Here is a 21,201-nt window from a genome sequence, read left to right as displayed (position 1 = left end):
ATTGTCGCCCTGGAATACATCAGCCTCTGACATGTGGCGGTCATTGCTGTCACTTCCTCTCTGAACTCCTTTATGTGTCTCTGCCGCCCCGCGGTGTTGTGAGGTCTCCGGCTTTGTCCCCCGGTCACGACTTGCTTCCGAATTCTACTCTTTCTCTATTTCTACTGAACATATTTGTAGCATCTTCCTGCAGGATGCAGAAATGTGAACAAGAGATAGAGGAGATGCTGCAATGATTTGTGCTTCTTAGTGCACTGGACAGTCCAATTACCCAGCAGCCACCAGTCCAATTACCCAGCAGCCACCAGTCCACTCACCCAGCAGCCATTTAATTCCCTCTAAAGCAGGGGTGTCAAACTCAAACACTAAGTGGGCAGAAATTGTACACTGGGACCTACTAGTTGCTGGCCACCCTCAATGTCTACTTTCCACCTCCAACCCCTATACAGTTCCCTGGTGTCTAATGGCTCCTCTCCAACCCCTCTACAGTTCCCTGGTGTGTAATGGCCACCTCCAACCCCTATACAGTTCCCTGGTGTCTAATGGCTCCTCTCCAACCCCTCTACAGTTCCCTGGTGTCTAGTGGTCCTCCCTCCCCTATACAGTTACCTGGTGTCTGGAGGCCCTCACCCTCCCCTATGTTGTTCCCTGGTGTCTACAGGCCTCCACCCTCCTCTATACAGTTCCCTGGTGTTTAGTACTTTATCCCTACCTCCCCCCGTATGGCTTCCCTAGTGATCTGGGGCTTCACCTCTAATATGGCTCCCCTGGTGGTCTAGAGTGGGCCAAACATAGTGCAAAGTGGGGAAACCACTTAAGGGCCAAATTTAATGCCTCTGAGGGCCAGATTTGGCCCATGGGCAGGAGTTTGATATGTCACTAGCGGGCTGTTTACATGTACACTGTCATTCTCTGCCGCTCCCCCGCCTCCTCCATATCGCCGCTCCCCGCCTGCGTCCCTTTCCTCCCCGCTGATTGGAAGGAAGAGAGGCAGGCGGGGAGCGGCGATATAAAGGAGGTGGGGGAGCGGCGGAGAGTAGCAATGTGGATGTAAACAGCCCGCTAGTGACACTCAGCGGCTGTGTGATTTATGGGGGACAGCAGAGCGCAGGGGGGGCCTGGGGGGTAGCAATATAGCAACAGAGGCCGGGCATTATATACAGACCCAGCCTCTGTGTGCTAATAGGATTATTAAAACCCACCTCGGCTTCTCTTTAAGGGACAACTGTACCAAGAGGTATGTGTAGGCTGCCATATTTATTTCCTTTTAAGCAATTCCAGTTCCTGGTTGTCCCCTTGATCCTCTGCCTCTAATGAATTTAGACATAGCCCCTGAACAAGCATGCAGCAGATCAGGTGTTTCTGAATATTATTGTCAGATCTGACAAGATTAGCTGCATGCTTGTTTCTGGTGTGATTCAGACACTGCTGCTGCCAAATAGATCATATCAGGTGATCTGACTGAAGTGTGACTGGATTAGCTGCATGCTTGTTTAAAGTGAGTGAGGCAGACACTACTGCAGCCAAATATATCAGCAGGACTACCAGGAACTGGTATTATTTAACTTTTTAACGTTCGCTCTGCGTCGATTGGCGTGAGCGGAGCAGCAGCCCCAGGAAAACTCCACGCTAACTGGAGTGAAGTCCTAGGGGCGGAGATAGCAGGGGATCAAGCGCGCATCCCTGTTGCTCCGCTCCGTCATCAGCTTCCCAGCGGCGATCGCCACTAGGAGACTGTTAGACAGCAAAACCGCTGTCTAGTTACATGGTACAGCACTGCGATCTAAGGTAGCACTGTATTGGGGACAGCCGTGTGACACAGCTGTCCCTCTAAGTGGTAGGGAAGCGATCCACTGCCATAGCCTGGCTGGCGGGGGAGGGAGGGATTAAAAAAAAATAGGCAACTTTATTATAAAAATAAGAGATATTTATATTTTAAAAATAAATAAATAAACATCCTGGGAGCGATCGTAGCCCAGTAATGGAAAGCTCTGTTGGTGGGCAGAGAGGGGCGGGAAATCACTTGTGTGGTGAGTTGTGCGGCCCTGCAGCGAGCCCTTAAAGCTGCAGTGGCCTTAATTGTAAAAAAATAGCCTGGTCACTAGGGGGCAGTGTTCTCCAAGGCTAGATTTGATGACCACCCGGCTGTCATCGGCTCACTTCCTCGCCTCCTCCTATGCTGCTACTATTTCATGCCACCCGGCTGGAAAAAAATTCTGGGGAGAACACTGGGGGGGGGGGGGGGGGGGGGGGGGGGGTTTAAGACCGTGGTCCTTAAGTGGTTAAAAGAAAATAAATATGGCAGCTTCTACATACTTCTTGCTACAGTGGTCCATTAAGTGTGACTGAATGAGCTGCATGCTTGTTTCAGGTGTTTGATTCAGACACTACTGAGGCTGGAATGTTCAGCAGGACAGCCAGGCAACTGGTTTTGTTTGAAAGTAAATAAATATGGTAGCCTCCATGTCCCTCTTACTTCAGGCTGGCTTCAGACTGCATATTGGCGGCAGCAGTGGCGTCGTGCCCGCACCGCCAGAAACAGTCCTTCGGGGTTTACCGCAGTAGTATGGCAGCCGGCCAAACAGGAAGTGACGCTGGCCCTTACTTCCTGTTTTTGGAACGCAGAAGTTGGCAGAAACATTGTAAAAATACGCTTCCACGCATGTGCACCGCCGCCATCATTTTTAAGTCTTGTTTGAGTCTTGGGGTATGGCATTGAGTCTTGGGGTATTGCATTGAGTCTTGGGGTATGGCATTGAGTCTTGGGGTATGGCATTGAATCTTGGGGTATTGCATTGAGTCTTGGGGTATGGCATTGAGTCTTGGGGTATGGCATTGAGTCTTGGGGTATTGCATTGAGTCTTGGGGTGTGGCATTGAGTCTTGGGGTATGGCATTGAGTCTTGGGGTATGGTATTGACTCTTGGGGTATGGCATTGAGTCTTGGGGTATGGCATTGAGTCTTGGGGTATGGCATTGAGTCTTGGGGTATGACAGTGAGTCTTGGGGTATGGCATTGAGTCTTGGGGTATTGCATTGAGTCTTGGGGTATGGCATTGAGTCTTGGGGTATGGCATTGAGTCTTGGGGTATGGCATTGAGTCTTGGGGTATGGCATTGAGTCTTGGGGTATTGCATTGAGTCTTGGGGTATGGCATTGAGTCTTGGGGTATGGCATTGAGTCTTGGGGTATTGCATTGAGTCTTGGGGTATGGCATTGAGTCTTGGGGTATTGCATTGAGTCTTGGGGTATGGCATTGAGTCTTGGGGTATTGCATTGAGTCTTGGGGTATGGCATTGAGTCTTGGGGTATGGCATTGAGTCTTGGGGTATGGCATTGAGTCTTGGGGTATGACAGTGAGTCTTGGGGTATGGCATTGAGTCTTGGGGTATTGCATTGAGTCTTGGGGTATGGCATTGAGTCTTGGGGTATTGCATTGAGTCTTGGGGTATGGCATTGAGTCTTGGGGTATGGCATTGAGTCTTGGGGTATTGCATTGAGTCTTGGGGTATGGCATTGAGTCTTGGGGTATGGCATTGAGTCTTGGGGTATGGCATTGCGTCTTGGGGTATTGCATTGAGTCTTGGGGTATGGCATTGAGTCTTGGGGTATGGCATTGAGTCTTGGGGTATGGCATTGAGTCTTGGGGTATGACAGTGAGTCTTGGGGTATGGCATTGAGTCTTGGGGTATTGCATTGAGTCTTGGGGTATGGCATTGAGTCTTGGGGTATTGCATTGAGTCTTGGGGTATTGCATTGAGTCTTGGGGTATGGCATTGAGTCTTGGGGTATTGCATTAAGTCTTGGGGTATGACATTGAGTCTTGGGGTATTGCATTGAGTCTTGGGGTATGGCATTGAGTCTTGGGGTATGACAGTGAGTCTTGGGGTATGGCATTGAGTCTTGGGGTATTGCATTGAGTCTTGAGATATGGCATTGAGTCTTGGGGTATTGCATTGAGTCTTGGGGTATGGCATTGAGTCTTGGGGTATTGCATTAAGTCTTGGGGTATGGCATTGAGTCTTGGGGTATTGCATTGAGTCTTGGGGTATGGCATTGAGTCTTGGGGTATGACAGTGAGTCTTGGGGTATGGCATTGAGTCTTGGGGTATTGCATTGAGTCTTGGGGTATGGCATTGAGTCTTGGGGTATGGCATTGAGTCTTGGGGTATGGCATTGAGTCTTGGGGTATGGCATTGAGTCTTGGGGTATTGCATTAAGTCTTGGGGTATGGCATTGAGTCTTGGGGTATTGCATTGAGTCTTGGGGTATGGCATTGAGTCTTGGGGTATGACAGTGAGTCTTGGGGTATGGCATTGAGTCTTGGGGTATGGCATTGAGTCTTGGGGTATGGCATTGAGTCTTGGGGTATGACAGTGAGTCTTGGGGTATTGCATTGAGTCTTGGGGTATTGCATTGAGTCTTGGGGTATGGCATTGAGTCTTGGGGTATTGCATTGAGTCTTGGGGTATGGCATTGAGTCTTGGGGTATGACAGTGAGTCTTGGGGTATAGCATTGAGTCTTGGGGTATGGCATTGAGTCTTGGGGTATGGCATTGAGTCTTGGGGTATGACAGTGAGTCTTGGGGTATGGCATTGAGTCTTGGGGTATTGAATTGAGTCTTGGGGTATGGCATTGAGTCTTGGGGTATTGCATTGAGTCTTGGGGTATTGCATGGAGTCTTGGGGTATGGCATGGAGTCTTGGGGTATGGCATGGAGTCTTGGGGTATGGCATTGAGTCTTGGGGTATTGCATTGAGTCTTGGGATATGGCATTGAGTCTTGGGGTATTGCATTGAGTCTTGGGGTATGGCATTGAGTCTTGGGGTATTGCATTGAGTCTTGGGGTATTGCATTGAGTCTTGGGGTATGGCATAGAGTCTTGGGGTATGGCATTGAGTCTTGCGCTTTGGGCATGAGCTGGAAGCACTAGCCTGTACTTTGCAGGGCCGTTTTCTTCCTTCAGGCCCACTCCACCAGGCCCCTGTGGTTTTCCATAATTCAGCCGAATCCCCCGTATGCTTCACAATGACACTGAGATTATATTATGTGGTGTTTTACAAGCAATTAGCCGGTGAGCGCCGTGTTCCGAACACGATGTCTCCTGTTCCTCCTCCTGTCAGTAATCTGCTGATAATATTCACAGAGGCTGATGAAATGGGTTGGGGGAGCAGCGATTGCACAGAGCCTGTGCTGAGGAGGGCGGCTGCGCGGGCTCTGAGAGGAGACCTGATTAGCTGTACTGCCATTGTCAGCGCATAATGCAGCACTGATTGAGGTAATGGCAGCAGGCGGGATGGAGGAATATTCATTCAGGAGAAGGGGCTCTCTAATCCCCGACATAATCACCTGTAATAAGAAATCCTAAGGCTCTAATAGAAAAGCTACATGCTGAGCAAGGCCCAGCTCTCTCCTGTGGGTGTTAAAGGACTAATGAAGTGGGAAGAATATGAAGGCTGACATATTTATTTCCTTGTTAACAATACCAGGTGCCTGGCAGCCCTGCTGATGTATTTGGCTGCAATAGTGTCTGAATAAGGCTCAATCCACAATTGTCAGGTTGCAGATCGGAATGTGTTTTAAACGGATCAGTTTTTCTAAATGTTGTGCTTTTGCAGCATATGTTTCAAGTCCGTTAAGGCTGGTTTCACACCAGGACGTTGCGTTATAGGGGACGTTATGGTCGCATAACGTGACCCTAACACAACGCCTGGTGCTCTCTAAGGTGGACGTCAGAGTGAGCCGCGTTGTGCAGCTCACTCTGGCGTCCGTGATGCGCACTCTTGGACGCATGCGGCATCACGTGGTCCCGCCGGCCAATCGCCGCACAGAGCGGCTGTTCCAAGAAGTAAACACTGCACGTCGCTGAGTGCAGTGAATAGTAATTAGCCATGTGCCTGGCCGCTCTCTGCTCCTCCCCAACGTTACTGAGCATGTGCAAGCAGTCTAACGCGGCTCTGCCGCTTACAAAGTACTGCATGCAGTACGTTGACTTATGGCGCAGCGTTACTGTGTAACGTAACGTGGGCACTGTGAACAGCCCATTGATTTTTTTCATTGCTGTGCGGTGGGCTGCGTTACAGGCTGCACTAACGTGCGCCTGTAACGTCACACTGTGAAACCAGCCTTAAACATATATCAAAAACGTGTCCTTCCTTCCTGTGTGTTCCTATTGGATAAGAGGAACGCAAAGATGACACTGTGGGGAGGAGCAGCCAGTAGGCCATCCGCTTTGGCATCCGACTTGTGTGTGAAGGGAGATCAGTTTTGTGTTGCCTCTCAAGTATAAGTCTATCCAGCAAAGTTAATGGTTTCACTTGGGGACCAGGAAAAATTAACAGCTGTACTTGAGGACCAGGAAGGGTTTTTGACTACACTGCATACAGTATTGCAGTTATAAGGGCTGTGGAGTCGGAGTTGAAATCGGAGTCAGAGCAATTTTGGGTACCCGGAGTTGGAGTCGGAGTCTGTGATTTCATAAACTGAGGAGTCGGACGATTTTTGTACCGACTCCACAGCCCTGGCAGTTACTAACCTTGCAGCCAATACCTCCTCCAGGCCCCCAAGTGCAGCATTTATTCACTCCCTTTTATGCAGCCCAGTATTTCTCCCTCTGCCCTTTCCTTGTTAATTGTTGTGACCAGGACTTTCAGACCTGTGTTTTCTTGACATTTTCATTATCAAGAATGTGGGTAAATTGCTGCTAATGAGAATGTCACTAAATACTACACACATTACTCAGTGTTGCTCATGACTCGTGTATAAGTCAACCCCTATACTTTTATTTAATGAGTCAGACCTACATTTCTAGACTTATACTCGAGTATATACGGTATGTACGGTATGCCAAGTGTCCTTTAAGATAAGTCTTGCTCCAGGGGGAGGAAAAATAAATAAAAAGTTGACTGGATTAGCTGCATGCTTTTTTTCTGGTGTGATTAAGACATTACTGCAGCCAAATAGATCAACAGGTCTGCTAGGCAACTGGTATTGTTTAAAAGGAAATAAATATGGCAGCCTCCATATTCTTCTCACTTTAGCTAGCCTTTCACAGACGGAACGAAAAATACGTATTTTACACATACTGTGTGTCAGTAATGTCAAAGTTACCTCTGCTGCAGAGAGCGGCGCGATCGCCACTCCCGCGTCTGACGTCACGGCGGACTCCGCCTCTGCCTCCCCGTCATCTCTTCCCAGCAGGTCAGGTCTCTCCAGGGTACATCAGGACAGAAGAGCGCACGCGCGTACCCGGAGACAGGATCTTTATGCATTGAGGCGGCGAGTCAGCGGACCAGCCGGTCAGCTGACAACTCTGGTCTGACTCTCGCCTCTGATTGGCTGAGGCGAGTGGGCGGAGCCACGGGTATTACCTTTTGCATTTAAGACCCGGGCTGTCAGTGGATCGTTGTCTGCTGAAACTTTGCGGTTAAGCTCTCAGACCTTAGTTAGTTCCCAGTGTGTTTGATCCAGCAGGACTCCGGGGATTCACACATAGCTAGAGATATTATTATTGATACTTCGTAATAGTAATTATTATCATTGTATGCCTTATTGTGTATGAACCTTGCCTGAACTTCTGACCATCCTTCTGCGTCTCGATTCTGTACTCTGCCTGTCTGTTGTTGCCGACCTCGACTCTGTCTTAAGGTGGCCACACACCATACAATAAAATGATCCGATTTTACAGTAATTCGATAAAAACGATCGTATCTCTTGAAAAAATCGAAAGCTTTTTTTTCATTCGACTGAAAAATCTGATCGGATTTCCCGTTTTTTTCGATTTAAATCGATCCGGAATGCCAGTTATTTCTCTTCAATTTCTACTAAAGATTGTATGGTGTGTGTTGGATTGTTAATTTATTAATATACACACCCTAGCAATTTTCTCTGAGTTTCCAATCATTTTTATCATAATTGAGGAAAAAATTGAACACAGGTGTGTGGTACATTGGTCATATTTTTAAAATGTTACAATCAGTCAGAAAAATTGATTGCAATTCTTAAATTGAACAGATATTTAAAAAATTGTATGGTGTGTGGCCACCTTCAGCCTTCTGATTCTGTACTTCCGCCCATCTGATTGTTTGTGAACTCGGCCTGTTTCTCACATTGTATTTGTGTCATGATTTTGTACCGCGACCTGACCGACCCGTTATCGACCCTGCCTGTACGACCTCTCTTATACTAGTGATAGTCCCTACAGTCAAGGGCTATCACCTAGGAGTACTCCTGAGTTAGGCCTGGTGCACACCAAAAACCGCTAGCAGATCTGCAAAACGCTAGCGTTTTTAGCTGCGTTTTTTCTTATTATTTTGAAGCGTTGTGCTAGCGGTTTGCGGTTTTGTGCTGCGGTTTTTGGTACAGCAGATTACAGATATTGTTACAGTAATGCTGTTACTGAACAGCTTCTGTAACAAAAACGCCTGGCAAACCGCTCTGATCTAGCGTTTTTCAGAGCGGTTTGTGTTTTTCCTATACTTTACAATGAGGCAGAAACAATCCAAAATAGTAATTATTACCATTGTATGCCTTATTGTGTATGAACCTTGCCTGAACTTCTGACCATCCTTCTGCGTCTCGATTCTGTACTCTGCCTGTGTTGTTGCCGACCTCGACTCTGTCTTAGCCTTCTGATTCTGTACTTCCGCCCATCTGATTGTTGCACAATCCAAAATCTGCAGCAGCCCGGGAGTATACGTTTCAGCAAAACGCCTCCCGCTCTGGTAAGCACCAGCCCATTGAAATACATTACCCAAGCGTTTCCACATCCGCAATCGGATCTGAAAACGCTGCCGAACCGCTTTGGTGTGCACTAGGCCTCACTGTGCACTAAAACACATTCTGATTAAAATACTAACTATTGTGCTATTTGAACTACTACTCATTTTGTATCACAGACTTTCCTGAGTGAGCTCACTTTGGTCAGCAGAGATACCACTGTTCATTACACCGTGTTACTGATAATATACTGACAGCTGGCAAACCTGCTTGGACAGCTCTACAGACATTCAGAGACGTGTATTAATCATCAGAAAACAACAATAATTCTTTTTTTTTTTTCTATAGGGATAAATAAACCTCCCCTCCTCTGGTGAGGGGGACACGTGGCACTGAGACACCTCATTTATCTCTCTAGTATCTGTTAGGTGGTATCTCACATACATACACACTGCTGGGGAGGTGCGTATTCCACGTGCCTCAGGCCATGAGTCACACAGGTTACCATGGCGATCGCTTTACAGTCAGCAACTATTAAAATCCCCTCTATACTCAGCGCTGTGTGACTGATTGTTTGCCGAGCTTAATTCTCCTTCTGTGACTATATATCGGTGTCTGAACAGGATTCATATTGTGGGAACCATAGATACACTCCAAAGGAAACACAGCATTTTCTCACCTATTCAAAAGGTGACGCAATCAACTCCCACCCCCCAAAAATGTAAAATAAATGTCTGATCACATGGGACACGTGTTTTTAAAGGACCTCTATCTTAAAATTTTTAAACACAAACAGCTGAGAAGTAAATTTTTTCCAGAGTAACATGAGCTATAAAATACGGTTCTCCTATGTTGTTGTCATTTACAGTAGGTGGTAGAAATCTGACAGAACTAACAGGTTTTGGACTAGCCCATATCCTTATGGGGGATTTTCCTATATTTTCAAAAGCACTTAGTGAATGGCAGTTACTCAGTCCAACTGCCAGAATAGTATACTAACCGGTAGGGGAAGCGGCTTGCATCTTCGTGTAGATCCTTTTCAGGGAATACGTTTGTAAAAAAAAATAAACAAAATACTAAAAATCCCCCATAAGGAGATGGACTGGTCCAAAACCTGTCAGATTTCTACTACCTAGTGTAAGTGACAGCAACATAGGAGAAAAGTAATTAACGTATGACTGATTTTACTTTGCAATATGGTTCTTCTTACTTGTTTGTGTTTTTATGTATCATAAATGTTACCATTTTTTGCGATAGTGGGGGTGTGATTTTAGTTCCTAAAAGTGCACACCATCGTCTCACTGTGGTCACGGTGTATGCAAACCAATACATTTATCACAGGTGTTTTTGTTAGAGCTAGTATGGTTTAAGCGACCCAGCAGGAAACCTCATAGGGAAATTCTGCTAACGTGAAATGGTGGACAGTGCACTCTTGAGCTGTTAGGCTTCGGATAGGTTGTAACAATAATACGCCCACAGTATTCAGCCAATTAGAATGCTTCATGCTGTAGAGCAGTGGTCCTCAAACTGCGTCCCGCGGGCCGTATGCGGCCCCCTGAGGCTTTTTCACGGGCCCCAAAAAACAAAATGTATAACTTATAGATGTGGCCCACTGCACCCACAGTGCTGGAACCACCCCTCCACATACTGTAGAAGCCAGCAAGCAGTCATTCGCTGGCTTCAAATCTAATTCTGCATCAGGTGACGCTGCTGTCCAACTGGGCGGCAAGTTGTCACCTGGGTATGCTTCACTGTCTGGTGCACAAAGACGTTATTCAGGCGCAGCATGACTGAATAGCGCTACTGGGAGTTCTCCTCCGGGCATGATTGGGGCAAAGCAATACCTATAAATATTAATTCATATCAATATTCAATGTAATGCGTTTCAACAGAATTGTATGAATGTTCCCGCCCCCCAGCAGTCTGAAGTATGTTGACCCAGCCCTTGACCAAAAAAAGTTTGGAGACCACTGCTGTAGAGAGTGCTGTGATTGGAGGACTGTTCCCTATGAGGTGTCCTGGCGGGTCTCCATACTATAGTAGCTTCCGCTATTGTTGCAGCTCAGGGTTTCCCAGTCGTTGCCATCGGTGAGGGGATTTTGCTTGCAACATGTTACGTACTGGACATATGTCATTATTTACTGATGCCATTTATCATTGTCCTCTGTATTCACAGGCTGGTGGTGGACTGCCTCGCTTGATTCATGATAGGCAAGGGGTTTCTGGGCGGCTTGTATGACATCAGCTGGGCAGCCGTGCTGGAACATTTTCATGTACTGTACACTTAAGGAGTTTCAGGACTGAGGGCACCGGAGATAGTCGCCAGTTGAATATCGTTTAATTTTAGATATTCTACTGTGAATCACTGGGTACTCTTTACCGATTTTTTCTTATCGGCCTATCATAATATTACTCATTAATAAGCCCTCCCCCTCGATGCTTAAGCCCATTGGACCCCCCTGCCAGTGCCTAACCACCCCCCTTTCTGATTCCTAACCCTAACCAAAGTCCCTGGTAACCCCCCTCCCACCCGCCGATGCATAACCCTACAAACTTCATTACCAATCCCTAATCAGACAAACCGGTCAGTAAATTACAGATAGTCTACTGTGAATCGCTGAGTAATCTTTACCAATATTTTCATAAGGCCTAGCATAACCTTACTCCCTCACGAGCCCGTTCCCTCAATGTCTAAAGGACCCCCTGCCAATGCCTAACCACCAGGGCTGTGGAGTCGGCACAAAAATCCTCCAACTCCGATTCCTCAGTTTATGAAGCCACCGAGTCCAACTTCGACTCCAGGTACCCAAAATTACTCCGACTCCTCGACTCCGACTCCTTAGTCTAATATTTACTAGGGCTGTGGATTTGGTACAAAAATCACCCGACTCCGTCTCCTCAGTTTATGAAACCACCGACTCCAACTCCGGGTACCAAAATTGCTCCAACTCCTCGACTCCGCCTTGATAACCCGAGTGCTGTAATAACAGCGCAGGAGATTTGGGAGCAGCCGGCACCACCATAGACCGTAACAGGAATTACAGCTATAGCGGCGCACAGTGAGAAACTTTGGCGCTGTCAGAAGGCGGAGCTGAAGTTACTTTTAAAACACTGTAATTCAGCCGCCAGCAATTGCTGGAAGCCGAATTACATCATTCTCCCACTATGCACGTGGACCTGGAGGGAGAATAGTATTTAACGCCACCGGGAACTTGTGCAGCCGCAGGATAAGCCATATATCGGCTGTATCCTGCGCCCAAGTCTCCCGGCGGTGAGTTCTCTCGTACACCTGATAACCACCCCCCCCCCCCCCTTTGCTGATTCCTAACTTTAACAACATCCCTGCTGAAGCCTAACTCTAACCACCCCTCCCGCCAATGCATACCCCTACCGACCCTCTCACCAATCCCTGACAGGAGACATCCCCCCCCTCATTTTCTGTCAATACCAATGCTTAATGCTGGGAATACACGGTCAGATAGTTGCGCCGGATTGAGCCGCTGGCTCGATCCCGGCGCGTCCCCGCCGGCGCCTGGATTGATCCACGCTCGTCCCCGCGGGCGCTCCTTATCTTCTGCTCGTTTTCTGCCCATTGTCCGCCTGCGGGTATCGAGCACAGAATCGAGTGCCTCGCTGATCGGACCTGTCGGAAATGATCAATCGAGCCATCAGTAGTACGATTGATAAGAAACTATCTGACCATGTATTCCCAGCATTAAATAACCTACCCTGTCTTTACCACTGAATACTCCCTTCTTTTGGTAATTGATGGGCCCCGGCAGCCTAATGCCAATAGATAGTAATCAGGCCAACAAATTAACCCCTGGACATCATAATAGCGCTCTGTGCACTGCCCATTTCAACATAGCGGCACCTAAATGAACAGCTTTGGCATTTTCCACCTGATTGAAGTCATTATATGAGCTCTTGAGGGATCACCTAGTTTTCAGCTGTTTTTAGATGTGGGGGGATTAATTCCTCTTGTAGTTACACTCCTAACCGTTACTAATAAAGTTTAGTATTTAGCGTTCTGCAGCGGCACACAGTCTGGTTTTTCAAGTTGTTGATTGGATATGGCCGCTCCCTTCGAGTTGTGCTTCTAAATAACTTTGTTCTGTATCTGATGATGCGGACCTGCCTGCAAAATACAGAAAACTGGGGTTCAACGGTGCTGTTTACACTAATGTTGGATGATGGCAGTCGGTCATCATAGCTATCGGCAAACACGGCTAGCAGCGCTTAAAGGACCACTGTATCGAAAATCGCTAAGAAAGCACAGGATGTTAACAATATCTCTGCTTCCATGAAAGCAGGAAATAAATAAACGGCAGATTTATTTTAGGATTTGTATCAGCTGTAAAGGTGACCATACACTTATAGATTTGCAGCAGATTCGACCATCAGATAGATTTCTGTCAGATGCGTGTCAAGTCTAATCTGACAGGAATCTATCTGATGTGTGCCACACACTAGGAACAGATTTCCAATACCAGCAGCAGATCGACCTAGATTTTCCATCCTGTCAGATAGATCAAATCGATCAAATTGGCCACAAATTGATTGGGGAATTTGATAGAATCGATTTCTGATCGATCGATTCTATAGAATCTATCGATCGCTGAAATCGACCAGTGTATGGGCCCCTTAACAAAGAAATGTTTTCCTTTAAACCCTAACCTACAAAGCTCTCCAAAATCTCTCCCCCCTGTACATCTTCTCACTAATTTCCAGATACCAACCCAACCGCAATCTCAGATCTGCACACGAGCTTCTTTTATCCTCTTCTACAATTACCTCCTCACATTCACGTGTACAAGACTTCTCACGTGCCTCACCCCTCCTCTGGAATGCCCTTCCACAGCACATCCGCCACTCTCCCACCTTTGAAATCTGTAAACTCTCCCTCTAAACTCACCTTTTCAGACAAGCATATTCTCTAGCTTAGGCCATGCACCCTTCAACCTTGCGTCTAGTTTTACTCCTTACTAAATAACCTAATCACGCACTGCCTGTACATATACTGTATACTTCCCCACCTCTCGTTTCCACCCCATACCTTTAGATTGTAAGCTTGCAAGGACAGGGCTCTCCCCCTTGTGTGTCTTGGAATGTTATTCTTTTAATGGCTTGCACTCTTTCATACATTTTATCCATCTTGTTACATCTGCTATTGTAATCTCAAGTTCTGCATTTTGTATCAGTGTCCATATTTGATGTATATCATTGTCTGTATCATTATGTATCCCTTGTTTGTTTTCTTACATTGTACAGCGCCACAGAATATATTGGCGCTTTATAAATAAATAAATAATAATAATTTAAAGGTTATTAAGCTGTTGCATATCTTTTAGAGCAGAGAAGAAGTTCTGAGTTCAGGTCCGCTTTGAAAGTGAAAAAAAACAAACAAACACACAAGGAGAGTCTTGCACTATAAGCGGTTTATTATCAGATAAAGTGCTTGTGCACAATTAGTGCTTCAGCATCAAATACAAGGAGTTGCAATGGCAGCAGAAGACAGTGTACTTATAATATGTGATGTGCTGGTGGAGGATGGTGACAGAGGGTACCAGGAGGGTCAGAGGGTGCACAGCCCGACGACCGTTTCGCAAACTAGCTAACTAGCGGGATTTATGTGTTTGAGACCTATTAACTGTGTGCCTGCTGGTTCCTTTGTGGTGTATTAAGACAAGACAAGACAAATAACATTTATATTGCGCTTTTCTCCTTGCGGACTCAAAGCATTAACTTAAAGTGAATCAGAATGGAGCATGACAGCTCAGCCTCACCATATAGTAAAGTGCTGTGTGTAGCATTGAATGGTGCTGGAATATGGGTAGCCAATCCATCGCAGGTTCCAGTATGCACAAATCTTCTGCGCTCCTTTCATGGATTAAAATCGAATTTACTTTATTGAGGCCTCATTCACAGTGGGACGTTGTGTTGTGATGCGACGTTAAAGTCACAACGCAGCATTACAACGCAATGCAAAAAAAGGTTGTAACGCACATTAATGTTGCGTTACCGTTGCATACAATAGTTACAGTGGAGCATACAGGCAATGAAAAGTAAGCTGCCCTGTACCTTGTAATATATGCGTTTAGAGGTAACGGACTGCATCAGTGCATGACCATAACGATACTTGTTACAATGCGGCGCTAACGTCACACTGTGAACGTCCTATAGGATTAGCAAGTGCGGTAAGACCTTTATAACGCAGCTCTGCAATGTCCCACTGTGAATAAGGCCTCAAACATTGATAAAAAGTAGCACAAAGCATGGAAGCATGCAGTCTGATGCATTTCTGACCCTACTGGGTCCTTAGTCGTAACTATGTTAAAGTGAGGCTGAAGCGACTGTGTAAAAAAAAAAAAAAAAAAAGTCAGATCCTTACGTATGCATAGCTCCCAATTGTCCCTCTTTTAGAAGGACAGTCCCTCTTTGGGATCCCTGTCCCTCTTTCCTCCTCATTTGTCCATCTTTCAGGACTTTGTCCCTCTTTCTATATAAATATATACTGTATATATATTTCTATGCTAAAAATGTGTTTGATTGCATCTAAACTTTATTCCAATCCTCAAAATTGATATGTTACTCGTTTTAAAATGTTAATATGAAGGAAAATGAACGAGGATAGAAAGGACCAGTATGGCTTGATTATAAAACAACATATTTTTCTTATGAAATCTTTATGACATGTGTGTCTAGAGGTGTGACGTGGGCGTGGCTTATGTGTCCCTCTTTCTCATCTCAGAAAGTTGAGAGGTATGCATATGTGTACGCCGCTGGTGAGCTGGGCGCAGGGTGAGTCGAATTATTGATCACTGCCGTGTTGCCGCTCAAATCCCCAGTGACGGTAAATACCATTCCCCCTCCGAGTCTCATCACAACTCGAAGGGAGTTGTATTTCGGGGTCCGGCGATCGCTGGAACCCTGAATCACCCTTACGCACACTACAGTATTGCTGCTTTAGCGGCGCCTTGTTTCGGCACTGAGCGCCGTGTGCCAAAACAACCTGCTTTGAGTTACGTATGGAGAGGGAAGGCTCTGGATCTCAGTCTTCCCGGTCCTCCCTCCGTGACCTCTGCCAGGGACGGTTCTAGTAACAATGGGGCCCCAGGGCAAAATTAACCCAGGGTCCCCCCAACAGACACCCCTTGACTAAAAAAAGTAGCATTACGGGCCCTTTGTTGCAGCCAAATTTTCCTCCTGGGCCCCTGAGTCGGGTGCTGACCCTCCCTCCCCATGGCCCCTGCAGAGTCTTTGGCAGTGTAGTGTCTCTCCTGCCCATCAGCACAGATGAGAAGCTACTCTACCAAAGACTGCAGAGGCTCCTGGGAGCAACACTTAAGACGGGAGGAGACACCTTTGGGGCCCCTACAGGCTCTGGGGCAATTGCACCCTTTGCCTCTATGGTAGCGCCGGCCCTGACCTCTGCCCTCTGGTGTCCAGCTGGTGAAACATGTCTTTGGGGATCCTCCCGAGACTTTGGAAGCACTCTGAAGATGGGTGCCTCTGTACCATCCTCTGAAGTATTCAGGGACTCGGGTTCCCGGACAGGGCAAATTTGAACAGGGGGCAGTGGGGGGAGCGAGAAGACTGAGAGGAGACAGGGACCTTTTTTGGCTGAGAGAGCCATGAGCGCCACATATTTTAAAATGTATTTTCATGAGAGCCATACAATATGTTTCAAAGTAAATACAAGTAAATGTATGCATTTTATGTAAGACCAACACTTTTAAAGTTAGCTGTCAAGTGACAGGCAGCTTATTGGGCCAATCAAAGTGTGGGAATCTCGTCCTTCAAAGTTGCTGGACCCGACAGGATCCAGGGTGGGACAATTGAAACATCAAATTGAAACAGCTGTTTTGGGGGGAGCGCGAGTAAGCTAGTAGTGCATGCTACAGCACGTGATTTGTCTGTGAGCCAGATGTAGCCATCAAAAGAGCCATTTGGCCCCCGAGCCATAGGTTCCCCACCCCTGCTCTATGAGATCTAGAGCTTTCCCCCTCCATAGGTAAGTATTTATGTTTTTCCCCCCACCGTCGCCTCAGTAGTGCTCTAACAAACGTGTCATTTAGCTTCTGTGCTGTAATCTGGACATTTACTAAACAGTCTTGGGTAACCTCTTGCCCGTCTCTTTGTGTGTTGCAGGATATGCGGAAACATGTCTTCCTGACTCTGCTGGACACGGAACAGTCGTACGTGGAGTCTCTGCGGACCCTCATGGAGGTACCGTACACTAACCTTATTATAAATGCTAATGCTGCCTCTAATTAGCTGGAGAGCAACGGCGGCCATCAGTCTTCCAGCAACCTTTTAATTATTTGTAGTAGTATTGATGTACTTATCTCCAACATCCTCTATGGTGATGTGCAATAGACATTATATAGTACATACAGAGGAGTGAATGATGGGGAGGGGGAGACAGAAATCCGGTGGTGGTCTCTACATCACCCTCTTCCACCACCGGGTGGTGCTGCACTGCTGACACTATCTTCTGAGCCCTGATCATTTGTAATAACGTGATCTGGAGTCAGTAGAGGATGACGGGAGTGCAGCGGCGTGGGGGGAGGGGAAGCCGATCCCGCCTCCGGAACAGGTAACTATACCTGCGCTGCTCTGCATACCCTGCCAGGCTGGGGGAGGCACATTTCCCCAGTGGCAGGAAAAATCCAGCCCTGCAGCCAAATAAAGTTTTACTGCTAAAAGGTTAAGGTGCCCAATAACAGTTCTCCCAATTAATTGACTGTACAATCAATCAGATCGGGTACCGTAAAGGTGGCCATACATCAGGTGACTTGGCGGCAGATCGACCATCCAATTTGATTATTATAATAGAATTGGATAAAAATTTTTGCTGCCAAGTGCTGACTGACAAAGCGACCAATTTCGGGACGGAAATTGGTTGCATGGTCGATCGCGCATGCCGCAAGATGTCGGGCCGAAGATGGTCAGGTGTGCAGCGGTACAACTGTGATTTCCGGAACGAGCAATGAGGAGAAGAAGAAACCCCCACCTCTACTGTCGCAATGTATAAATGTGCCCAGTGTGTGCCTTTATACGTTACTTGTCCTGTAGCACCCTCCGCTGGGTGTCCGTAACCTCCGGGCGGCTATCCGTACATGCTGCTGGCGCATATTGTCTGACCTCGGCGCATAGTGTCAGATGCTATGCGCCAGTGGCGTGTACGGAGAGCTGCCTGGAGATTACGGACACCCCACGGAGGCTGCTACAGGACAGGTCATGTATAATGCACACATGGGGGGCACGTTATACATTGGGGGGCAGCGGCGGTGACGATTCCCTGAAGATTTCATGCTGAAATCGGACGGGAATCGGCCTGTAGTGTATGGGCTGAATCAACAAAAAACAAATGTATCTCTAATCAGATTCGATTAGAGATAAATGTGTCTCTTTGTCGAATCTCCCCATAATCATCAGGTCTATGGGTACCATTAATGGTGCATATTGACGATAAACAATCGTACTAGCCATCGTTCCGTCGATCTTAATTTCGGAAGCATTATTTTAGTCTGATCAAATTGCTTATCATTTTCTCCTCCGTTGGTGGCCCTGAGCAGTCGTTTCTTATGGATCGCAGGAATCGGATCGGACGATCAATTGTTGGGGACATTGAGTTGTTAATTATCTCGATTAGATTGTCCAGTGAAGGACATTGTAAATTCTTTCCTCTCCCTCATTTACATTGTGAAATGTATCACTGATGGTGACATCTTTAGTTCTGCCAGGTGATCTGTACGGAATGTTCGTTACTGAGAGTTCTATGCACAGACGGAGACAGGATTGCCACCCCATCCCTTTAAATACAGACACATATGAATTATACATGCTTTGTGGCTAGTTAGATGCAGTTTTGGCACTGATTATGTGGGAGTAGCCCCAAAACCTGTATAACTTAGATGTACCGGTATTTAAAGGGATGAGGTGGCAACCCTAGAGGGAGATACTGCTTGCTTTCCAGGTGGAAAGAGACGTTATTTCCCACAATGCAACGAGGTTCAGACGGCAAACTGTCAGGACCATGGTCATGACATCACACTGTGGGAGGGGTTTCTCCACAATATCAGCTACACAGACCCCCCTGAGGATCTGTTCGAGAAAATGTAAAAATTTCTCATGGGAAAGGGGGTATTGGCTACTGATTGGGATGAAGTTGAATCCTTGGCTGAAATTCCTTTTAAGTTGATGTGAACGTATGGAGCTTGGTAATGGACAAAGCAAATGCAGCGGCTGGCTGTGGCTCTGAACCCCTCCACATGCTTCATTGTGAAGGTTTGTTTGTGTGGCTGTCAGCTGCTACAGAGATGGAAGTGATTACTGTTAGCTGCTGCATATGTGTGCCAGCATCTCCACAGTGCCACCTTGTGGAATTAATGTGTCATTGCAGAAAATCAAGCAAAGTTGTAGACATACAAAAGCAGTGGATAGGGTCAATGAGATTTGAATGAGTTTGACTTGCATGCAAATGTAATATAAATTGTATGCAGATAGGAATTGGGCCAATCAAATGCAGTTCCTGATGATTTTGTTTGGCTCATTTCCAAGCTGCTTACAATTTTCATTAAATTTGCATGCAAGCTTCAATTATTAACATCTCATTGACCATCTCCGAAAGGGAGCAATACTGTTTTGTGCAGGCTCATGAATCAGTGGGGCACTTTTATCAAGAGTGTCTGACACAAAGTATTAGTAGGTTTTTAGACATCTTAAGAAATCACTAGATAGTTCTGTGTCCTTCTTAAACTATTCTAAAATAGGAAAAGTTAAGAAGGTTTCTCAGACTGCAGTGTGTGAGGAAAATTTCTGTTGCTGAGGTAACCAATACTTCTGTATTGATACTGGCAGCAGGGGGGTGGAGGAGCACTTCACAGTTCATGTCTAGCCTGCACTCTGCACTAGCTGTGTAGGAATGCTATTAAAGGACAACTGAAGAGAGAGGTATATGGAGGCTGCCATATTTATTTCCATCTAAGCAATGCCAGTTGCCAGGTCCTTCTGCTGATCCTCTGTCTCTAATACTATTAGCCATAGCCCCTGCAGATCAGGTGTTTCTGACATTAATGTCAGATCTGACAAGACTAGCTGCATGCTTGTTTCTGATGTGAATCAGACACTACTGCAGCCAAATACATCAGCAGGGCTGCCAGGCAACTGGTATTGATTTAAAAGGAAATAAATATGGCAGCCTCCGTATACCTCTTACTTCAGTTCCCCTTTAAAGGGGAACTGAAGTAAGAGGTATATGGAGGCTGCCATATTTATTTCCTTTTAAGCAATACCAGTTGCCTGGCAGCTCTGCTGGTCTATTTGCCTAAAGAAGTGTCTGAATCACACCAGAAACAAGCATGCAGCTAATCTTGTCATATCTGTCTAAATTTGTCAGAAACACCTGATCTGCTGCCCGCTTGTTCAGGGCCTATGGCTGAAAGTATTAGAGGCAGAGGATCAGCAGGACTGCCGGCAACTGGTATTGCTTAAAAGGAAATAAATATGGCAACCTCCATATACCTCTCACTACAGTTCTCCTTTAAAGGGAGAGTATGGTGGCTGGCCAGCATCATTGTTTAAATCCATTAGTGAATATCTTTATAAAGAATAAAAACCTTGCTTAGAATCCTGTGTGAAGAGATGGACTAGTCCAAAACCTGTGGCTTCTGTCAGATTTCTATTACCTACTGTAGTGACAGCAACATAGGAGAAAAATAATTTATGGCTCATTTTACTCTGGAAAAAACTTACTTCTTTTTTGTGTATGTTTGCACATATTTTTCATGTTACAGTTTTTCGCCATAGAGCCCTTTTAAAGAGAACCCGAGGTGGGTTTGAAGAATATTATCTGCATACAGAGGCTAGATCTGCCTATACAGCCCAGCCTCTGTTGCTATCCCAAACCCCCCTAAGGTCCCCCTGCACTCTGCAATCCCTCATAAATCACAGCCACGCTGCTGACAAACAGCTTGTCAGAGCTGGCTGTGATTATCTCTATAGTGTCAGTCTGCTGCTCTCCCCGCCTCCTGCAGAACTCCAGTCCCCGCCTGCATCCCTTCCCTCCCTGCTGATTGGAGGGAAGGGACGGGGGCAGGGACTGGAGCTATGCAGGAGGCGGGGGAGCAGCTGAGACTGACACTACAGATGTAAACACAGCCTCACAGCGTGGCTGCGATTTATGAGGGATTGCAGAGTGCAGGGGGACCTTAGGGGGGTTTGGGATAGCAACAGAGGCTGGGCTGTATAGGCAGATCCAGCCTCTGTATGCAGATAACATTCTTTAAACACACCTCGGGTTCTCTTTAAGCACTTCTTAATCTGCGGCAGTTTAGGGATGGATTTGCAATTTTCTTAACTGTAGTGCAGTTCTAGAAAATTACACTAAACTGCCTCTATTAAGTAGGATTTAAAACATTTCTTATTATCATGCAGAAGAGTTCCCCTTGCTAGTTAGAACTGTTTAAGAATAAAAAC

General features: G+C 46.4%; 1 protein-coding gene across 3 annotated transcripts in view; it reads left to right on the top strand.

Moving 5' to 3' along the window:
• ARHGEF17 (Rho guanine nucleotide exchange factor 17) overlaps positions 1-21,201 on the top strand; it is a 371,957-nt gene that overhangs the window by 226,339 nt on the left and 124,417 nt on the right. For all 3 annotated transcript variants that reach the window (XM_068266634.1, XM_068266632.1, XM_068266633.1), the window contains one exon: positions 16,870-16,947. In XM_068266634.1, the coding sequence (XP_068122735.1) occupies positions 16,870-16,947 (78 nt within the window). The remainder of the gene's footprint in view (positions 1-16,869; positions 16,948-21,201) is intronic.

The sequence above is a fragment of the Hyperolius riggenbachi genome, chromosome 2, assembly GCF_040937935.1.
Source record: "Hyperolius riggenbachi isolate aHypRig1 chromosome 2, aHypRig1.pri, whole genome shotgun sequence".
In the NCBI taxonomy this organism is placed as follows: Eukaryota; Metazoa; Chordata; class Amphibia; order Anura; family Hyperoliidae; genus Hyperolius; species Hyperolius riggenbachi.
The sequence above is the reverse complement of the archived record's forward strand: the minus strand, read 5'-3'. Positions and strand labels throughout refer to the sequence as shown.